General features: G+C 46.1%; 2 protein-coding genes across 2 annotated transcripts; both read right to left on the bottom strand.

Moving 5' to 3' along the window:
* Nucleotides 1-12,611: 12,611 nt before the first annotated feature.
* On the bottom strand, nucleotides 12,612-14,153 carry LOC101881095 (inositol 1,4,5-trisphosphate receptor-interacting protein-like 1). Its single transcript, XM_013129819.3, has one exon. The coding sequence runs from the start codon at nucleotides 14,151-14,153 to the stop codon at nucleotides 12,612-12,614; it is 1,542 nt and encodes a 513-aa protein (XP_012985273.3).
* A 3,398-nt stretch (nucleotides 14,154-17,551) lies between these two features.
* LOC106023538 (inositol 1,4,5-trisphosphate receptor-interacting protein-like 1) lies at nucleotides 17,552-19,012 on the bottom strand. The gene is made up of 2 exons (XM_013129821.3): nucleotides 18,858-19,012; nucleotides 17,552-18,794 (listed from the first exon to the last, which is right to left on the bottom strand). The coding sequence occupies exons 1-2, from the start codon at nucleotides 18,995-18,997 to the stop codon at nucleotides 17,552-17,554; spliced, it is 1,383 nt and encodes a 460-aa protein (XP_012985275.3). The 5' UTR covers nucleotides 18,998-19,012.
* Nucleotides 19,013-19,579: the final 567 nt, after the last annotated feature.

The following is a 19,579-nucleotide window of genomic DNA, read 5'->3' as shown; positions in this document are numbered from 1 at the left end:
GAACTGCTTGTGCTTTTGTCAAGATAGATAATAATGAAATTGTAACTGTTAAGAATCATTCTAATTTGTGCATTTGTAACTTTGTTAATATTATTGGGTGTGACTTTACATATTCAGCGCCAGTTGTATCCCACCAACTGATAAAATCTAATTACACAATATATCACAAATTATCACCTACACCCATTGGAAAGAACCTTACATTAGTAAGACAACTGATAAAACATCAAGACATGATGGACATTTTACAAGAAGTCCAGAAAAGTGGAAAGAAAACTCTGATTATGGTTCATCATGATATGGGAGAAATAAGTAGAGCTCTAGTAAGAATAGAACAAGATGCAAATCATTGCTGGTGGGATGTACTTTTTGGGTGGTCACCCACTGCAACTGGCATTCTGAATACATTATTTCACCCTATCATTGTTCTTTTAATATTAGTTGGTATAAGCTTTATATTCTCTATTGTGTTATTAGTTTGGAATTGGAGGATACTGCAACAAGTGGTGATTTTCACTTGTCAAATGCACATGATAAAGCACTGAGAGATACTTTTTGCAGAAGTTCACTAGAAGAAGAATCTCTATATATTAGTAAAAGAATTTACTAACCTTATAGAAAGGGGGGGACTGATGCGAGTGGTTAACCGATGCAAGAGAGTTAGGGTTAAGGAATGATTTATTAGGGGCTGCAGGAACTAGATGATCTTAAGGTCCTTTCCAACCCTAACTATTCTATGATTCTAATGCATGCTGCTTGTTTAACATTTATTGTGCTTGCCAAAGCAGGATGGGAGGATGCAAGGCTATTGATAAGAGGAAGGAATCATAACTTGGTTCCTGCCCTCTGGATCCCTAAATCGGCTGAGACCAGCTTTGCAGTTTTGACAATGGTCAAACAACCAGGTAGCATGCACAATAACTGTGGGTGAAAAGTTCACGCTTGAGGAAGACTCATTTACTTCATCTTGAAGACCCCTACTCACAAGAGGAAGACTCATTGACTTCATCTTGAGACCCTCACCCACTACGATGGGGGGGCACTGCACAGGTGCAAAGGACCTTCTAGCTCATTATAATATGAAGTGGGGATAGAACATGAATATGTATAGGCGTATTGTGTAACCTTATGAATATGTAAAACTTTAGAGAATAAATGTAGAGCGAAACAACACTGAGGTGCATATGCCTTTGGAGGAGCTATCCCCCATTTGCATCAGCTGAATGAATAAAGCATACTTACTTTACAACTTTAATGAGTTGTGGAGTCTATCCACATACCACACTGGTCTTGTGAGGCCTCTTGAGGCCAGGGTGCACAATGGGCAGAGCTTCACCTGGTACACCCTGGCAGAGGTCCTCCTGCAGCAGGGGCTGAGTTGTGGGACACAGCCAATAGGATGAAAGACATCAGGGAAGCTGAGAGAAAGCAGGATTGCTTGCTCCAGGCCCAAACTGTGCAGGGGCCATAGGCATCCACCATAGCACATACAGGAAAGGAAGAAGGCATTAATCCAGGAAACTGGGAGCTAGTAACAGAAAAAAAAAAAAGGGAAGAAGAGGACAATTAAAAGCAAAAGGCTTCCTCCTAAATCCGACATCCCCACCCAGAACTGCTTCACAGTTCTGCAGGGGGCTAATGAGGAAATGCACACCTTGTCACATGAACAACCAGATGATGCACCAGTAAGGAGGATCACTACTGGTGCTGCCAGGAAAAATTGGTGGGTCATAGTAGTAGGGGACTCTACTTTGAAAGGAACAGAGGCACCCATCTGTATGTTGCCTACCAGGGGCTCTGATCAGGGATGTTGCAGAGAGGCTGCCTGCTCAAGTAAGTCCCACGGACTATTACCCACTTCTAGTGACCCATGTGGGTGCTAGCGATATAGATAGCAGTAGCCTGGAGAATGTAAAGAATGACAACAGAGCCCTGGGAGAGGTGGTTAGGGGCTCTGGAGCTCAGATAGTTTTTAAAACAGCTCTCTGGGATAAAGGGGAGGAACCTAAAAAGGCCAGGCGGATTTGGCAGGTTAATGAATGGTTAGAGTGGTGGTGTCATAGTCAGGGGGTTGGATATCTAGAATATAGGACTCAATTTAGTAGGCCAAGTCTGCTGGAGGCTGGTGGAGCTGGTCTGACAAAGAAGGGGAAGAATGGTTTTGATAGGAGGCTTGCCAGACCGCTCAAGGATGCTTTAAACTAGATGTGTTGGGGGAAGGGGGCATTCCATCCCAACACCCCCAGTCAGCTGCCAGCACCTATAATAAATGCTCTGAGTGGTGCAGAGATATTTCAGTTGCTCCAGCTTCATTTGGAGCTCAGCTCAGATGCATCTATACTTCTGGAAAGCAAGCTAAGTCACATGAAAAACAATGAGGTAGTTGATGACAGCCAGCATGGCTTCACTAAGGGGAAATAATGCCTGACCAATTTGGTGGCCTTCTGTGATGGGGCTGTGGAACTAATGGACAGGAGAGAGAAGCTGACATCATCTACCTGGACTTGTGCAAAGCGTTTGACACTGTCCCACATGACATCCTTGTCTCTAAATTGGACAGACGTCAATTTGACAGGTGGACCACTCGGAGGGTAAAGAACTGGCTGGATGGCTGCATGCAGAGTTCTGGTCATCAGCTCAATGTCCAGTTGGAGACCAGTAACAAGTGGTGTCCCTCAGGGATCATATCTTTGCTGGCAACATGAACATGGACAGTGCATCCTCAGCAAGTTTGCCAAAGGCACCAAGCTGTGAGGTTCAGTTGATACACTGGAGGGAAGGAATGCCATCCAGAGGGAACTTGACAGGCTTGTGAAGTGGGCTGGTGCCAACCTTACAAAGTTCAACCACGCCAAGTGCAAAGTCCTACACCTGGGGCAATCCCAGGTATAGCTATAGCTACAGTTTGGGCAGAGAAGAGATTCAGAGCACCCCGGTGAAGAAGGACTTTGAGGTGTTGGTTGATGTGAAACTGAACATCAGCCAGCTTCAGTGTGCACTTGCAGTCCAGAAAGCCAACCGTCTCCTTGGCTGCATAAAAAGCAGCGTGACCAGCAGGTCGAAGGAGGTGATCCTGCCCCTCTACTCTGCTTTCATCAGACCTCACTTGGAGTATTGTGTGCAGTTCTGGTGTCCTCAACATAAAAAGGACATGGAACTGTTAGAACAAGTCCAGAGGAGGCCACGAGGATGATCAGGGGACCAGAGCACCTCCCATATGAAGACAGGCTGAGAAAGTTGGGGCTGTTCAGCCTGGAGAAGAGAAGGCTGCGTGGAGACCTCGTAGCAGCCTTCCAGTATCTGAAGGGGGCCTACAGGGATGCTGGAGATGGACTCTTCATGAGGGACTGTAGTAATAGTACAAGGGGTAACGGGTTAAAACTTAAACAGGGGAAGTTTAGATTGGATATATGGAAGAATTTCTTTACTGTAAGTGTGGTGAGGTGCTGGAATGGGTTTCCCAAGGAAGTTGTGAATCATAGAATCATAGAATAGTTAGGGTTGGAAAGGACCTTAAGATCATCAAGTTTCAACCCACCTGACATGGGCACAGACACCTCACAGTAAACCATATCACCCAAGGCTTCATCCAACCTGGCCTTGAACACTGCCAGGGATGCAGCATTCACAATCTCCCTGGGCAACCCATTCCAGTGCCTCACCACCCATACAGGAAAGAATTTCTTCCTTATATCCAATCTAAACCTCTGCTGTTTAAGTTTTAACCCCTTACCCCTTGTCCTGTCACTACAGTCACTAATGAATAGTCCCTCCCCAGCATCCCTGTAGGCCCCCTTCAGATACTGGAAGGCTGCTATGAGGTCTCCACGCAGCCTTCACTTCTCCAGGCTGAACAGACCCAACTTTCTCAGCCTGTCTTCATACAGAAGAGGATGGGAAGGAGAACATCTCCAAGGAAGGAGATGTTCAGGGAACAGTTTACAGGCAGAGGATGACAAAGGCTATTTAGAGATCCCATTTCTTTGTGGAAGGATCTCTTGGTGACTGGAGGATATTTCCTTTGGCATTCCTTGGTGGCTGTCTTCCTCTTAGAGAAGAATTTGAGTACACCTATCCACCTGCACAGCACCTGTCATTTACCCCTTCCCTAGGGAAAGAAATACATGGTGGGGATGCTGGAGGTAGCCCGTCTCTTTCAAACACAAAAGAGGAGCAGGATAAAGCATGGGATGGAAAATATCAGAGCAAGACTGGCTGTGGGTACATGATTGCAAGGTTAGCTGCAGTGCCTCACAGGGGAAAGCACTGGTCTTACCAAAAGACCATTTTAATTCTTATATCTCCATGTCCTTTAATGAACCTTCAGCACAGGGTACCTGAATCAGTTTTACCATTCACTCAGTTCCTGCAGGAACTCACTGCAATAACATCTGTCACAAACTGCTCCTTCCGTGTATTCACGCTCCAGTACCTTTCACTCTCTCATTCCCAGTTTCATGTCTTAAGAATAAGGTGGTGGGAAGAAAAGGTTCAACAGGAATCAAAGAGACCTTATCATTCAAATGTATCATTTGAAATTTGGTAAAGAGAAAGCTGAATATTTTCCCACAACCGGAGGACAGTGCTATCTTTCTTCCTGACTTACTCTGCTATTTACAAAAAACTGCAGCCTGCACCTGCTATTGGCAAGATAGAGAACATGTTTCTGAAAGTAATAATTAAATAAACCTGTCCATCAATCAGCTTCATCTAGTTTTGTAGCTTCTGTGTTCTTTAAAAGGAACAAAACAATGCATTTGTGCAAAGAACTTTCTCTTCACATTTTAATGGCAATTATTGCATGTAAACTAGATGTAGTAAGAACTATGAAGCAGATGAATGTGGTCTAAAAAAAACCAAACAAACAACAGAAACTCATGCAAATATACCCACTGGAAAATCAAAAAGTTAAAACTGTAAAGTCACTGTGTGTGTAGTTGTCTGTGTGCTACAAAATGGTTCTTTTTAGCCTCAGCATCTGAGTATTCCCAATGGAAATGTTATTATAAAAGACAACGGGTTGTTTCAGCAGAACTGATCAAAAAGTGGTTGCAATTTCAGGCATGGTCCCGTGATGGGACTGACAGTCCTGAGTGAAAGAATTATTTTTACCCAGCAGCTCATTCTTGGGTGGAAGAGCCATCCGGGAAGAGATGGACATGCTTGAAATCCTGGGAAGCAGAGACAGGGTAAGGGTGTGAGGAGAGGATTGACTGCAGGGAAGAATCTTCTCTTCTACCCTTCATTTCTACTTTGAGCTATGCCAGTAATACTGCTGCTAGATCTGCCAAGTGTGGCGTCCATCCCAGGCTGCATCCAGAGGATTCATGTTTTCTCTGAGGTTGTAGCAGCTTCCTAATCCAAAAGTCATCCTAATCCAAGCCAAGGGAAAAGGTGGATACTGGACCTTCACATAGACAAGACAAAAGTTTGGGCTCAGATATGTAGACATACCTCACATCTGTCACACACATCTTTCTATATTTCTTCGTTATCTATTTTCCTCTCTACCTAACCGACATCTGTGGTGCCCATTCCTTTTATATTGCACTTTAACATACAACTCGGTTGAGCAACTGGGTGGGACATTTATCCTGTGTCACCACTGGCAAGAGCCATATGTCACCGTTCCTTGCCTACTAAAAGAAAAATATACAGTATTAAGCCATTTCACATCACAGTTTTGGAAGATGCATGCAAGGTAGGATCATGAGAATTAAAGGGGTGGAGGGCCCTTGTCACGATTTGAGCATGTTTTGAGGGTGTTTTTTGTTCAAGGTTTTTTCCAGCCAGGTGGAGGAGGGGAGTCTGGGAGGAAGGAGAGACAGGACACCTGACCCAGGCTAGGCAATGAGGTATTCCATACCATAGCACGTCATGCCCAGGATGCATACTGGGAAAGAGAGGGCTGAAGGGGTAGAGGTCTAGAGGAAAATGGAGGAGGGAGCACGCGGTGCTCGGCCAGGCAGGGTGGAGTGAGTTATGGGTCGGTGGCTGGTGGGGTGTTGTATTCTTTTTGCTTGTTGTTGGCTGTATCATTATTAATGTGTTATGCCTTAGCTATGAAACCGTTCTTATCTCAATCCGTGAGGGCTACATTCTTTGGATTCTCCTTCCTAACTCTCAGGGAGTTGGGGGACTTGGTTTAAACCACGACAGCCCTATTTTCCATTAAGGATTTGCTGATGGAGAATCTGTTGGCAATTAATAGACTAATAGATGTTTTTGTAAATGTCTCATGAATTCTTACTGAGTTCAGTAAGGCAACAATCTCAGTTCAGCAGCCCACAGAGCACTTGGTCTGTGGTATTTATAACTGTGGTTTGTAACTGTTTTTTCACAACTTTCAGTGCTTAAAATTTTACTACAGTGGTCCAACCCCTGCCCGGTGTATTTAAACCAGTTGCCAATGTTGTTCTTCATTACCTCCAGAGATCTCTCAGAGTAGTTCTTGGATGACTTTGGAAACCCTTCTTTTGGACCAAGCAAAATAAGCAAGTTCTGACTTCAAAATGCTAATTTTTATTGCCAACTAAGCCTTTATGAAGTACTGAAGATTCAATAATACATTGTTGCTACAAAGCATGTTTGAAAAGGCACCATATGCTAACTGGAAAGGTAACAGCAATAGTTCAAGAAAATCCCAACAGATGACTCTCACAGGCAAAAAGACCTCAGGAAATACCCTTCATAGTCACCTCTTTAACAGTAAGGAAATTACTTCTACTAAAGACTTGCTTCCTTTCCTTTTCAGTACCCTAGGTATTCAGAAACTCTTCCTGGGATTTGCGGTGGTTCTTACTTAAAGAGTAATTTATTGACACTCCTAATAGAACACTTTAGTTCACAAAATATTATTCATCAAAATGCTACAAAAATGGCAGTTTTATTACGATCCTAATCTATAAAGCTTTTTGTCTGTCTTTAAAGCTATGGTTATCTTGAAGTGCTTAGTCTCATATTCATTGCTTTTATAATTGGACAACATAGAACAATGGGAGATTTACTAGTTTATTAAGAATCAAAATCAATGTAATCCAATATCACCCTTTGTTGAAAGCCACCTACAAAAAAATTGCATGAGGATGTGAAATGAATAATCTTTCTTGCTTTTCTCCTCTTGAAATCACTATAGTGCCTTTCCAGAGCATAATAAATGGCAGTATGTTATGGAAAATTAGTACAAGTCTTACCAGGTAAATAAGTTCAGTAGATTTTTGGGCACTGGCACAAGAGTTTATTTCTGTTAAACGTTTTCACAGAGGAATCCTTTATTTGAAGTGATCTTTATGGTCCAGACTTGAAAAAGAAAGTCTTAAAATCACCAACCTAGTTCTTGTTCTACAGGCAACAATATGGTCATTAAACCCAAACTCATTTGTTTTTTTCATACCATTAAAGACAGACTTGTGCATGAAGCAATGTTTCTAAGGTGGGAAACTAAAATTTGTACTAGAAAAGGTAGGGCAGTTCAGCACCAAGAAATAAACGAGGAAGAATTAGCTCACTTTACAAGATCTAAATCGTGCTCCACACTAGTCTCATTAGTCCTTTAAAGACCAACTGAATGATTAATGCTGAGCAGGAGTCAAATCTTCAAGGATAAGAGCAATGGAAAAATGGAAGCCATGTGTCCCAGTGACATGTCACAGAGTTTAAACCAAGTAGTCAAACAGACAAAGGGATTTTGATGCTTCCTTGCCGTGGACAGAACTAGTTTTCCAAGTTCTATATCCTTTCTCGGTTGAGATGAAGCTGGAAGAGGTTGAAAAAAATTTCACAAATCCTGTTCTGTGTGAAAATGTGCTTTGATTCTGCAAAATTGACTCAGAAAGTGTCTTTCTTTTAGCACCTTGGCCTCCTGAAACCTACTTCAAATCAGAGGACCAATTTTCTATTGCAGTACTTTATCATTGTTCAGTTATATCATTAATTATGACATTCCCTCCTCCTCCCCAGCCTTCAAAGTGCTTTAATAAAGATAAAGAATGAAAATGGCACTATGCCTATTTTACAGGCAGAGAAACTGAAGCACAAAATGACAAAACATTACTTTCTCATTGCAGACTGGACCTTGAGATGAGACCAATGCAAACTACTAAGAATCATTGTTGCCCGATACAAGGAAAGGTCTAGTCCTCTGAACCGAGCAGTCACCAGGGACACAGACTGATCCATGTCTTTGGTTCTGGTATGTGTGTTGTTTCTTCAGCTGTAAATCTGTTCTCCTGACTGGGTGAACTGTGCACCAAAGAGCTGTCAGGCAGTCAGTACCTGATCACACACGTGATCTGTCACATGTCTGGGTTACACTGCTCCCTGAGAAGTCAATAGTAAAACAGCACTTGACTTTACTAAAAGCCTCTTTGGAACACTTTTTTCTATGTTACAAGAAATTGTTATCTTCAGTTATCTGCCTTCTCCTATCTAACCCACAAAAATCTGAGCCATCCACTTCCATTTGCCGTGTTTTGTGTTGCTGGGAATGGCAACCATCTCTGCTAGCTCAACCAACTCTTAGCTTGCTCTGTAGCTTCTGGGCTTTGCTGTAATGCCAAGTAAAAATTGCATCAAGCTACTTGAAATAGACCTTCAGAGAGATATTGAGAAGGGAACCAGAAGGCAGAGGTGCAATAAATTAATCCTTTAATTTTCATGTATTTAATGTGGTGTTTCTGATAACTCTTATTCTTATCTCACTTTCCTGCACCATGAGCTTGCAGTCTTCTCATCTCCAGGGTGAACAAACAAGATGATGATTCTTGTGAGAAAGATGGGAGACATCTCTTCTGCAAGACAGTTCAGGTCCTCACCTCTGGAGGGCGGGGAAGAATGATGGGAAAGGCTCAGCATGCAAACTTGCCATGGCTCAGCTCCTCCCTCCGCACCAGTATTATTGGCAGTAAGCACCAGCTGCTACCAGGCCAGTACATTTAGATCCTTTCCCTGCTGAAAGTCACAGGCAATATTCTGGATTGGTGCCAAAGGCTCCACTGACCTCAGTGGCCACTGAAAACCAGATCCTATGGGATCTTCTTGCATTTACACCTTGCAGAATATCTGTCTGGTTCTGCGAAATGCCTCGAAGGGGAACTATTGCTTCAAGCTCCCTCAGGCAAATCATATCTAAGATTACTTATCAAATAAAACTTTATTCATTGGCTTAAAGAATAACTAAACATTATTGTTGATTTCTCTGCTTTATTGCAGTTAATGGAAGGGCAAGATGTAATTTTTTTCTTTCCTCAGGACTTGTTAGCTCTTTTGCATTTCCCCATAGATGTTTTCTAATAAAGAGTAAAAAAATGTAATAAATAAATTAAAAAAAATGCTTGTAGACCCAAAAGAAAGAATGCATCTATTATAAAATAAAATATCTTCTAGTAGCTATTAGAATGCATTAAAAATATTCCCAGGACTCTCCCCTCCAGTTATGTTGCAAAAGCCGTGCAAATAATAATTGTGGCTAAGTGCATGACAGTGACAGTCAATATTGTACTTCCCAAGCTAGTACTCATTATTCTTTATGGAACTCATGCATTTTGTGAAAGATCAAAAGATTTACATATCATATGGAGTGCTTTAGGGAGTGACTTGCTGTGCACTTTAAATGCACAATCTTCCACAGCCATTTAAATGCAGATTTCATTTCTGTCTTCTGTGTGATAATAAATTTGAAAAAATAGGGAGAAACAGACAAAATCAACTTGGGTACCTTTGTTTATATCATGAAATGCAATTTTAATTTGGTTTTGATATAGAAGTGTATTATTTTTATGGGATGTTACTGAATAATCTTCTAGGCTCAGCACTGGCCTTTGCTCATGAAAGAGATGAAGGAAATAATTCTGTTTATGACCACTACAGGTAGAATCATCTGCTCTTCCATGCCGTGAGGAAGGGGCCAGACTCCAACATTGCACTTGGCCTCCCTCCACTGTCATCTTCTCTGCAACATCCCCCAGTTAGTCTGGTCTGCACTTGCTACTTGAAGTAGCAGCAAATGAAGAAGAAGCTGCAACCGACCTCCTTAGTGCAAGAAAGAATGAAAATGCCACGATTTCTGTGCTGCCCCAGACTGGTGGAATCAAGGCAGATCACTGTGCTGCAGCCTGGCTGTGTGCCCTTGGGTGAGCCACTGCACATGGGTTCCTCTGTGGAACACAGAGACAGAAGCATTTTTTTTTCTTTTTTTACCTTGCCAGAATGTTGGGAGGATAAAGAAATACATTGAGGACAACTGAGTGGTCAGTTACTATGTTAGTATGACCACATGGCTGTGTAGCGAGGCTTTGAGGCTCTGCCACACCTACATTCTACATATTCATGCTCCGGAGATTTGTCCTTTAGCATGTACCTAGCTGTGAAAAGATCAGCTGCTTGGACTGGTCTCAGGCCTTCCATCTACTTTCTCTGCCCCTGTGGTTGTGTCATGGGACAAAGATGGCGTATGTGTCAGGCAGGGAGCTCTGCCTTGATCATTTCCCATTTGAAGGTGAGATGGGATCTACAGACAGCCTGAGCTACGTTCCTGGGAGACCTGGGGGTACACCAAGGTTGGGACCACTCCTGAAAGTAGATTTTCAGCATGATCTTTGTGACTGGGGAAGCATCATACATGAACACCATTTTTGTGTGGTTCCTAAAGGAAGGATTAAGAGCAGTCTGTGTCACTCTGGATCTGCTCACCAGCAATGTGTGGAGTTGAGCATCACCCAACAGGCGTATCTACACTAACAATGCTGAGGAAATGTGTTCCTCTGCTGAAGGAAGAAGAAGAAAAAAAAAAAGCCGAACAAGTAATTAGCCCTTTATTTCTATGGAAGAATGTAAGGGTTTCATGAATAGGAAGTCTGCCCAATTTGTTTGCTTCTGGTACATTCTGCATTATTTTCTGAATGAAGCAAATGGAAAAGCTTTTTAATGAAGCGTAACTACGTTGTGATTAAGGCTTATTCTGTCTAAATATTGACTTGGATAACATTTTCTCAGGACAAACAGACCATAACCCATGAATCTGGCATCAAATTCAGGGAGATCAACAGGAAAGGTGATTTTTCTGGTTGTCTGAAGAGATCTGACATCGCCAAGGCAACAGTCAGAGACTTCTCACCATTTATGAGATCAGCCAGAGGGTCTTCAAGAGGCTGTAGCTTTCTTGTTCCACTGGACTTTTGAAAGCTCAGGATAAAAATAGCTCTGTCCTCTCTCTGGTTAGCACAGAGATAGGAAGAGAGTGTCAGATAATTGTGTAAAACAACCCGATTGTCTTGGAGCAAAGACTACCCAAGGAGTCTTGCAAGCCCTATTGAAGTGCAACTGCTGGGTCTTTGACCTGCACCTGCAGGTAAAATCAGAACAAATCAGGCATATGGACACTAACCCTAACCCTAAACAGTCCAGAAGAGGGGCAGATTGACTGGTTTTGGGGAAAAGAGAAGGGTAATTGGAGCAAAGGGTGTTTGGAAATTTAGCTTAAAAGGGAAAAATAAGTTGTCCTGCACATAGTTGGGTCGGAGGAACCCAGAATCAAGAGGACGACTCAATATGAGTTACACATCTTGTTCCAGTTTATTGATCACGATTGCCTGTATTTATACAGTTACTGATAGCCCATGCGCTACTAAACACTCTTTCATTGGTTACTTTAGTTTGTGCACCTGCCTATCTAGCTGTTGGCTAAGCTAGAATTTCCATGTTAGTCTCTGCGTCTGCTTACAATGGCTCAGTGTATTATACTTTGATACATACACAATAACTGGCTCTATTAAGATAGTCAATAACTCGCTGTATTAGTGGATGCATATACAGTGTAGCACACAGCAACTAAGTACAGTTGGTTACATTAAGCGTATGAGAGCCTAGTCTCCAAAACTTGCTGACAGTTCACTATTGTGTCTTAACACATCCCAGTTTCTTCTTACCTTGCCTGCACTGCTACTTTTGCTTCTTTACCCACAGCTTTCTTCATCCTCGGTTCATGTCAAGCTCCACGGAGGCACTTGCTGACTTGGGACTGCGGCCTGCACTCTCCATAAACACCATTTTCTAATGCTAAGACATCGGGATTGGGCACAAGCTGCCCACTGCTTTGCAGCCAGTCCACAGCAGTTCACTGTCATTCACTCAGTTTCAAGCTTGGGATCATTGAACAATCCTTGAACAATCAGGGATTATTCAGCCCTTCATAATTCCCTCTCTCATTGCAAAAGCACAGATTCGTGTTTCATTAATAAATGAGCTTTATTCTCAAGAAAGGTCCTGTTGTGAGGGAAGGTGTTTAAATGATTCTTGGTTTAGACATTGTTATGTGCATTACAGTCAGAGACCGTAGTGCAAACAGGATCCTAAGAAGGAGACAATTGACTGCTACTGCTGAACCCAGGACACCACCACAGGTATAACCTGCTGCTGCGCTGGGGAGGACGTCAGGGGGAGAATGCTGCCACGCTTCTGAGAGGCCTGCTGCACAGTTTTCCTTGTGCTTTCTGTGTCCTCTTTCTGCCTCTCTCCTCTTTTTCCCTCGGGTACAAGTTTGTCATCTGCTGTCAGCTGTGCACCCTGTCAGCTGTGCACCCTGCAAAACCCAGCTCTGTGCATGAAGACCACTTTCAGTGGCCATCGTTCAGCATTCTTACGAGGTGATCTTGCATGTCCAGGAGCTCCCTCATTGTCTCAGCTTGGGCATCCGGATCCCGTGCCAGATGCTGGAAGAGGTTGACTGGCTCGGCTCTTTGCAAGGCTGGGGGCACGACGATCTCCTCAGGAATCTTCTCATTCCCAAAGAAGAAGTGGTTGAGGCGTCTCTCCTCCAAGCAGTGCCACAGGTAACTCATGATGTCATCCAGCCGCAGCAGGAAATGTCCCCTGCACCAGCCTGACAGGGGGGTGGTGTTCAGGAGGTGCATCACCACTGTCTTCAAGGCATAGCTGGAAAAGCCTGTGCCCACCAGAGTGCTGGCGCAGAGCTGCAGGCATCTGAGGTGGAAGTTGCCACGTGGGGCCTGCTCGGTCACCAGCCTGAAGAACTTTGCCTCTGCCACAGCGCAGCTCGTTGTCCAGATTGTCCCTGGGGTGAAGATACCCTCATTAGCCTGGCTGCTCATGAAGATGTCCGAGTTGCCTTGCTGCACGCCCAATATAATTTCAATGGTGAATTCCTGCTCTTCTCCTTCCATCTTGAGTTTGCAGGAGCGGGTGCCGGGCAGCATGGTTAAACGCAATCGGTTTGAATGAGGCAAAAGCGACCAGCACGTTTTCAACAGCTGACGAAACCTGCGAACTGTTTTCTGCACGTCTAGGTAGGAGTTGGTGCAGACGGTGTGTAGGAGGCTGGGGCCCTGATTCCAATTCAGCTCCTCTTCGTCATGGTGGAGGAAGCACAGCATGTTCCCCTCCACCTGCTCGTTCATGCACGTACACTCCAGCTCCACGCGGATGCGGAAGTTCCCCTCTGGCATCTCTCCTGGATCGCAGAGCTCCGGGAGAAAGGTGTGGCCAGGTGGGGGTGCCAGGGGCACAAGCACTTGGTGGATGATGTTTTCTCCATGGGGATGCCAGCCTTCATGTGCACTGCCTATGCCAAAGCATGGTTGCAGCTCTGGGACGGAGCTATCCAAGAAGACGTGTTTGGCAGCAAGGGTAAAAGCATTCACAAACTCCATCACATATTGGCACTCTGTGAACAGGTTCTGATAAGTCCATTGTATGTCCTCCTCAAAATGCCTTTCCAGGTCATTTGCATGTTCATTGACTTCGTCTTCTTCATTCTGCTCCTCATGCTCTTCCTGTTCTCTACTGCTGCTGCTGGCTCTGTCCTCTTCGCTGGAGCTGTCCTCCTCATGGCTCCTTTTCCTGAGGCACCAGTAGAGCCCAAGTATCAGGAGGAGCAGGATGCCGGCAATCACCCAGAATTGCCAGTGCTGCAAGGCAGCAAAGAGCAGGGCTCTCCAGGCCACAGGACTTTGCTCCTTGCTCCTCTGCTCCTGGCTCTTCTGCTCCAGCTCCTGCAGCAGCCGAGCCATCTCCCGGCTCAGCTGCTTGGCACGGTGCTCCATGCGCTCACGTGTGGCTTCATCCAGCTCATCACTGACGACACGCACGTTCAGGATGAGCTGTTGCACAACCCAGAGTAAGAGCTTTGTGAAAACCATGGCCTGCAGAAGAGAGAAAGAATTCAGTGGTGCCTGGAGGGAGGGAAGGAGGAAGGGAAGCTGTGGTGTGGGGAGCGGGGACGGGAGCCACAGAGAGCTGGGGACAGGCAGGAGAGGGAACGAGGCAGCTGGGAGGCAGCAAGCCCTGCCCCCAGGCACGGTGGCAGCAGCAGCGTGCCCTGCCCCAGGCGCTAGCAGCCAGGACCTCAATGCAGGGTGAGCACCCACTCCCAGGGACCCAGGTTTCTGCCCCGGCCTTAGCCCAGCCTCCCCCCTGCATGTGCACTCACTCCTGTCCCAGGCCGTACTGGGCTAGTGCTGCCTGCTGGCACCCTCATATCCATCCCCCATGGTGACTCGTCCCCTGTGATGTCAGAGGTTCCACAGGGGCATCACAGGCTCTCCTGCCCGGCAACCCCAGCCTTTGCCCCCAACACAGTTCAGCAACTTACAGCTGCCCTTGGGTGAGCCACTGCACATGGGTTCCTCTGTGGAACACAGAGACAGAAGCATTTTTTTTTCTTTTTTTACCTTGCCAGAATGTTGGGAGGATAAAGAAATACATTGAGGACAACTGAGTGGTCAGTTACTATGTTAGTATGACCACATGGCTGTGTAGCGAGGCTTTGAGGCTCTGCCACACCTACATTCTACATATTCATGCTCCGGAGATTTGTCCTTTAGCATGTACCTAGCTGTGAAAAGATCAGCTGCTTGGACTGGTCTCAGGCCTTCCATCTACTTTCTCTGCCCCTGTGGTTGTGTCATGGGACAAAGATGGCGTATGTGTCAGGCAGGGAGCTCTGCCTTGATCATTTCCCATTTGAAGGTGAGATGGGATCTACAGACAGCCTGAGCTACGTTCCTGGGAGACCTGGGGGTACACCAAGGTTGGGACCACTCCTGAAAGTAGATTTTCAGCATGATCTTTGTGACTGGGTGTCGTGGTTTAAACCAAGTCCCCCTACTCACGGAGAGTTAGGAAGGAGAATCCAAAGAATGTAGCCCCCACGGATTGAGATAAGAACGGTTTAATTGCTAAGGCATAACACAAAACCCCTACTGCCATTTACTACTACAAATAATAATGATACAGCAAACAGCAAGTGAAGAGAATACAACACCCCACCAGCCACCGACCCATAACTCACTCCACCCTGCCTGGCCGAGCACCATGTGCTCCCTCCTCCATTTTACTCCAGAGCTCCCCCCTCCAGCCTTCTCTTTCCCAATATGCATCCTGGGCATCACGTGCTATGGTATGGAATACCTCATTGACTAGCCTGGGTCAGGTGCCCTGTCTCTCCTCCCTCCCGGACTCCCCACCTCCACCTGGCTGGAAAAAAACCTTGAACAAAAACACCCTCAAAACATGCTCAAACCATGACACTGGGGAAGCATCATACATGAACACCATTTTTGTGTGGTTCCTAAAGGAAGGATTAAGAGCAGTCTGTGTCACTCTGGATCTGCTCACCAGCAATGTGTGGAGTTGAGCATCACCCAACAGGCGTATCTACACTAACAATGCTGAGGAAATGTGTTCCTCTGCTGAAGGAAGAAGAAGAAAAAAAAAAGCCGAACAAGTAATTAGCCCTTTATTTCTATGGAAGAATGTAAGGGTTTCATGAATAGGAAGTCTGCCCAATTTGTTTGCTTCTGGTACATTCTGCATTATTTTCTGAATGAAGCAAATGGAAAAGCTTTTTAATGAAGCGTAACTACGTTGTGATTAAGGCTTATTCTGTCTAAATATTGACTTGGATAACATTTTCTCAGGACAAACAGACCATAACCCATGAATCTGGCATCAAATTCAGGGAGATCAACAGGAAAGGTGAATTTTCTGGTTGTCTGAAGAGATCTGACATCGCCAAGGCAACAGTCAGAGACTTCTCACCATTTATGAGATCAGCCAGAGGGTCTTCAAGAGGCTGTAGCTTTCTTGTTCCACTGGACTTTTGAAAGCTCAGGATAAAAATAGCTCTGTCCTCTCTCTGGTTAGCACAGAGATAGGAAGAGAGTGTCAGATAATTGTGTAAAACAACCCGATTGTCTTGGAGCAAAGACTACCCAAGGAGTCTTGCAAGCCCTATTGAAGTGCAACTGCTGGGTCTTTGACCTGCACCTGCAGGTAAAATCAGAACAAATCAGGCATATGGACACTAACCCTAACCCTAAACAGTCCAGAAGAGGGGCAGATTGACTGGTTTTGGGGAAAAGAGAAGGGTAATTGGAGCAAAGGGTGTTTGGAAATTTAGCTTAAAAGGGAAAAATAAGTTGTCCTGCACATAGTTGGGTCGGAGGAACCCAGAATCAAGAGGACGACTCAATATGAGTTACACATCTTGTTCCAGTTTATTGATCACGATTGCCTGTATTTATACAGTTACTGATAGCCCATGCGCTACTAAACACTCTTTCATTGGTTACTTTAGTTTGTGCACCTGCCTATCTAGCTGTTGGCTAAGCTAGAATTTCCATGTTAGTCTCTGCGTCTGCTTACAATGGCTCAGTGTATTATACTTTGATACATACACAATAACTGGCTCTATTAAGATAGTCAATAACTCGCTGTATTAGTGGATGCATATACAGTGTAGCACACAGCAACTAAGTACAGTTGGTTACATTAAGCGTATGAGAGCCTAGTCTCCAAAACTTGCTGACAGTTCACTATTGTGTCTTAACACATCCCAGTTTCTTCTTACCTTGCCTGCACTGCTACTTTTGCTTCTTTACCCACAGCTTTCTTCATCCTCGGTTCATGTCAAGCTCCACGGAGGCACTTGCTGACTTGGGACTGCGGCCTGCACTCTCCATAAACACCATTTTCTAATGCTAAGACATCGGGATTGGGCACAAGCTGCCCACTGCTTTGCAGCCAGTCCACAGCAGTTCACTGTCATTCACTCAGTTTCAAGCTTGGGATCATTGAACAATCCTTGAACAATCAGGGATTATTCAGCCCTTCATAATTCCCTCTCTCATTGCAAAAGCACAGATTCGTGTTTCATTAATAAATGAGCTTTATTCTCAAGAAAGGTCCTGTTGTGAGGGAAGGTGTTTAAATGATTCTTGGTTTAGACATTGTTATGTGCATTACAGTCAGAGACCGTAGTGCAAACAGGATCCTAAGAAGGAGACAATTGACTGCTACTGCTGAACCCAGGACACCACCACAGGTATAACCTGCTGCTGCGCTGGGGAGGACGTCAGGGGGAGAATGCTGCCACGCTTCTGAGAGGCCTGCTGCACAGTTTTCCTTGTGCTTTCTGTGTCCTCTTTCTGCCTCTCTCCTCTTTTTCCCTCGGGTACAAGTTTGTCATCTGCTGTCAGCTGTGCACCCTGTCAGCTGTGCACCCTGCAAAACCCAGCTCTGTGCATGAAGACCACTTTCAGTGGCCATCGTTCAGCATTCTTACGAGGCGATCTTGCATGTCCAGGAGCTCCCTCATTGCCTCAGCTTGGGCATCCGGATCCTGTGCCAGATGCTGGAAGAGGTTGACTGGCTCGGCTCTTTGCAAGGCTGGGGGCACGACGATCTCCTCAGGAATCTTCTCATTCCCAAAGAAGAAGTGGTTGAGGCGTCTCTCCTCCAAGCAGTGCCACAGGTAACTCATGATGTCATCCAGCCGCAGCAGGAAATGTCCCCTGCACCAGCCTGACAGGGGGGTGGTGTTCAGGAGGTGCATCACCACTGTCTTCAAGGTATAGCTGGAAAAGCCTGTGCCCACCAGAGTGCTGGCGCAGAGCTGCAGGCATCTGAGGTGGAAGTTGCCATGTGGGGCCTGCTCGGTCACCAGCCTGAAGAACTTTGCCTCTGCCACAGCGCAGCTCGTTGTCCAGATTGTCCCTGGGGTGAAGATACCCTCATTAGCCTGGCTGCTCATGAAGATGTCCGAGTTGCCTTGCTGCACGCCCAATATAATTTCAATGGTGATTTCCTCCTCTTCTCCTTCCATCTTGAGTTTGCAGGAGCGGGTGCCGGGCAGCGTGGTTAAACGCCATCGGTTTGAATGAGGCAAAAGCGACCAGCACGTTTTCAACAGCTGACGAAACCTGCGAACTGTTTTCTGCACGTCTAGGTAAGAGTTGGTGCAGACGGTGTGTAGGAGGCTGGGGCCCTGATTCCAATTCAGCTCCTCTTCGTCATGGTGGAGGAAGCACAGCATGTTCCCCTCCACCTGCTCGTTCATGCACGTACACTCCAGCTCCACGCGGATGCGGAAGTTCCCCTCTGGCATCTCTCCTGGATCGCAGAGCTCCGGGAGAAAGGTGTGGCCAGGTGGGGGTGCCAGGGGCACAAGCACTTGGTAGATGATGTTTTCTCCATGGGGATGCCAGCCTTCATGTGCACTGCCTATGCCAAAGCATGGTTGCAGCTCTGGGATGGAGCTATCCAACAAGATATGTTTGGCAGCCAGGGTAAAAGCATTCACAAAGTCCATCACATATTTGCACTCTGTGAACAGGTTCTGATAAGTCCATTGTATGTCCTCCTCAAAATGCCTTTCCAGGTCATTTGCATATTCATTGACTTCGTCTTCTTCATTCTGCTCCTCATGCTCTTCCTCTTCTCTACTGCTGCTGCTGGCTCTGTCCTCTTCGCTGGACCTGTTCTCCTCATGGCTCCTTTTCCTGAGGCATCAGTAGAGCCCAAGTATCAGGAGGAGCAGGATGCCGGCAATCGCCCAGAATTGCCAGTGCTGCAAGGCAGCAAAGAGCAGGGCTCTCCAGGCCACAGGACTTTGCTCCTTGCTCCTCTGCTCCTGGCTCTTCTGCTCCAGCTCCTGCAGCAGCCGAGCCATCTCCCGGCTCAGCTGCTTGGCACGGTGCTCCATGCGCTCACGTGTGGCTTCATCCAGCTCATCACTGACGACACGCATGTTCAGGATGAGCTGTTGCACAACCCAGAGTAAGAGCTTTGTGAAAACCATGGCCTGCAGAAGAGAGAAAGAATTCAGTGGTGCCTGGAGGGAGGGAAGGAGGAAGGGAAGCTGTGGTGTGGGGAGCGGGGACGGGAGCCACAGAGAGCTGGGGACAGGCAGGAGAGGGAATGAGGCAGCTGGGAGGCAGCAAGCCCTGCCCCCAGGCACGGTGGCAGCAGCAGCGTGCCCTGCCCCAGGCGCTAGCAGCCAGGACCTCGATGCAGGGTGAGCACCCACTCCCAGGGACCCAGGTTTCTGCCCCGGCCTTAGCTCAGCCTCCCCCCTGCATGTGCACTCACTCCTGTCCCAGGCCGTACTGGGCCAGTGCTGCCTGCTGGCACCCTCATATCCATCCCCCATGGTGACTCATCCCCTGTGATTTCACAGGCAGGCGCTGAGACGCATCACGGTCCCGTCTGCACAACCGCGGGCCAGCTAGGAAGCAGAATTTGGAGGGGAGTGAAAGGCAGGATCTCCATAACACAATAAAAGTTA

The sequence above is a fragment of the Melopsittacus undulatus genome, chromosome 4, assembly GCF_012275295.1.
Source record: "Melopsittacus undulatus isolate bMelUnd1 chromosome 4, bMelUnd1.mat.Z, whole genome shotgun sequence".
NCBI classification, from domain to species: domain Eukaryota; kingdom Metazoa; phylum Chordata; class Aves; order Psittaciformes; family Psittaculidae; genus Melopsittacus; species Melopsittacus undulatus.
The sequence above is the reverse complement of the archived record's forward strand: the minus strand, read 5'-3'. Positions and strand labels throughout refer to the sequence as shown.

Bases quoted from the DNA above. Each gene is read 5' to 3' on its own strand.
- LOC101881095 (XM_013129819.3), bottom strand. From the start codon at position 14,153: ATGGTTTTCACAAAGCTCTTACTCTGGGTTGTGCAACAGCTCATCCTG.
- LOC106023538 (XM_013129821.3), bottom strand. From the start codon at position 18,997: ATGGAGCACCGTGCCAAGCAGCTGAGCCGGGAGATGGCTCGGCTGCTG. The intron at 18,795-18,857 runs GCAATTCTGGGC...CTGATGCCTCAG, and splicing joins TTTGCTGCCTTGCAGCACTG to GAAAAGGAGCCATGAGGAGA.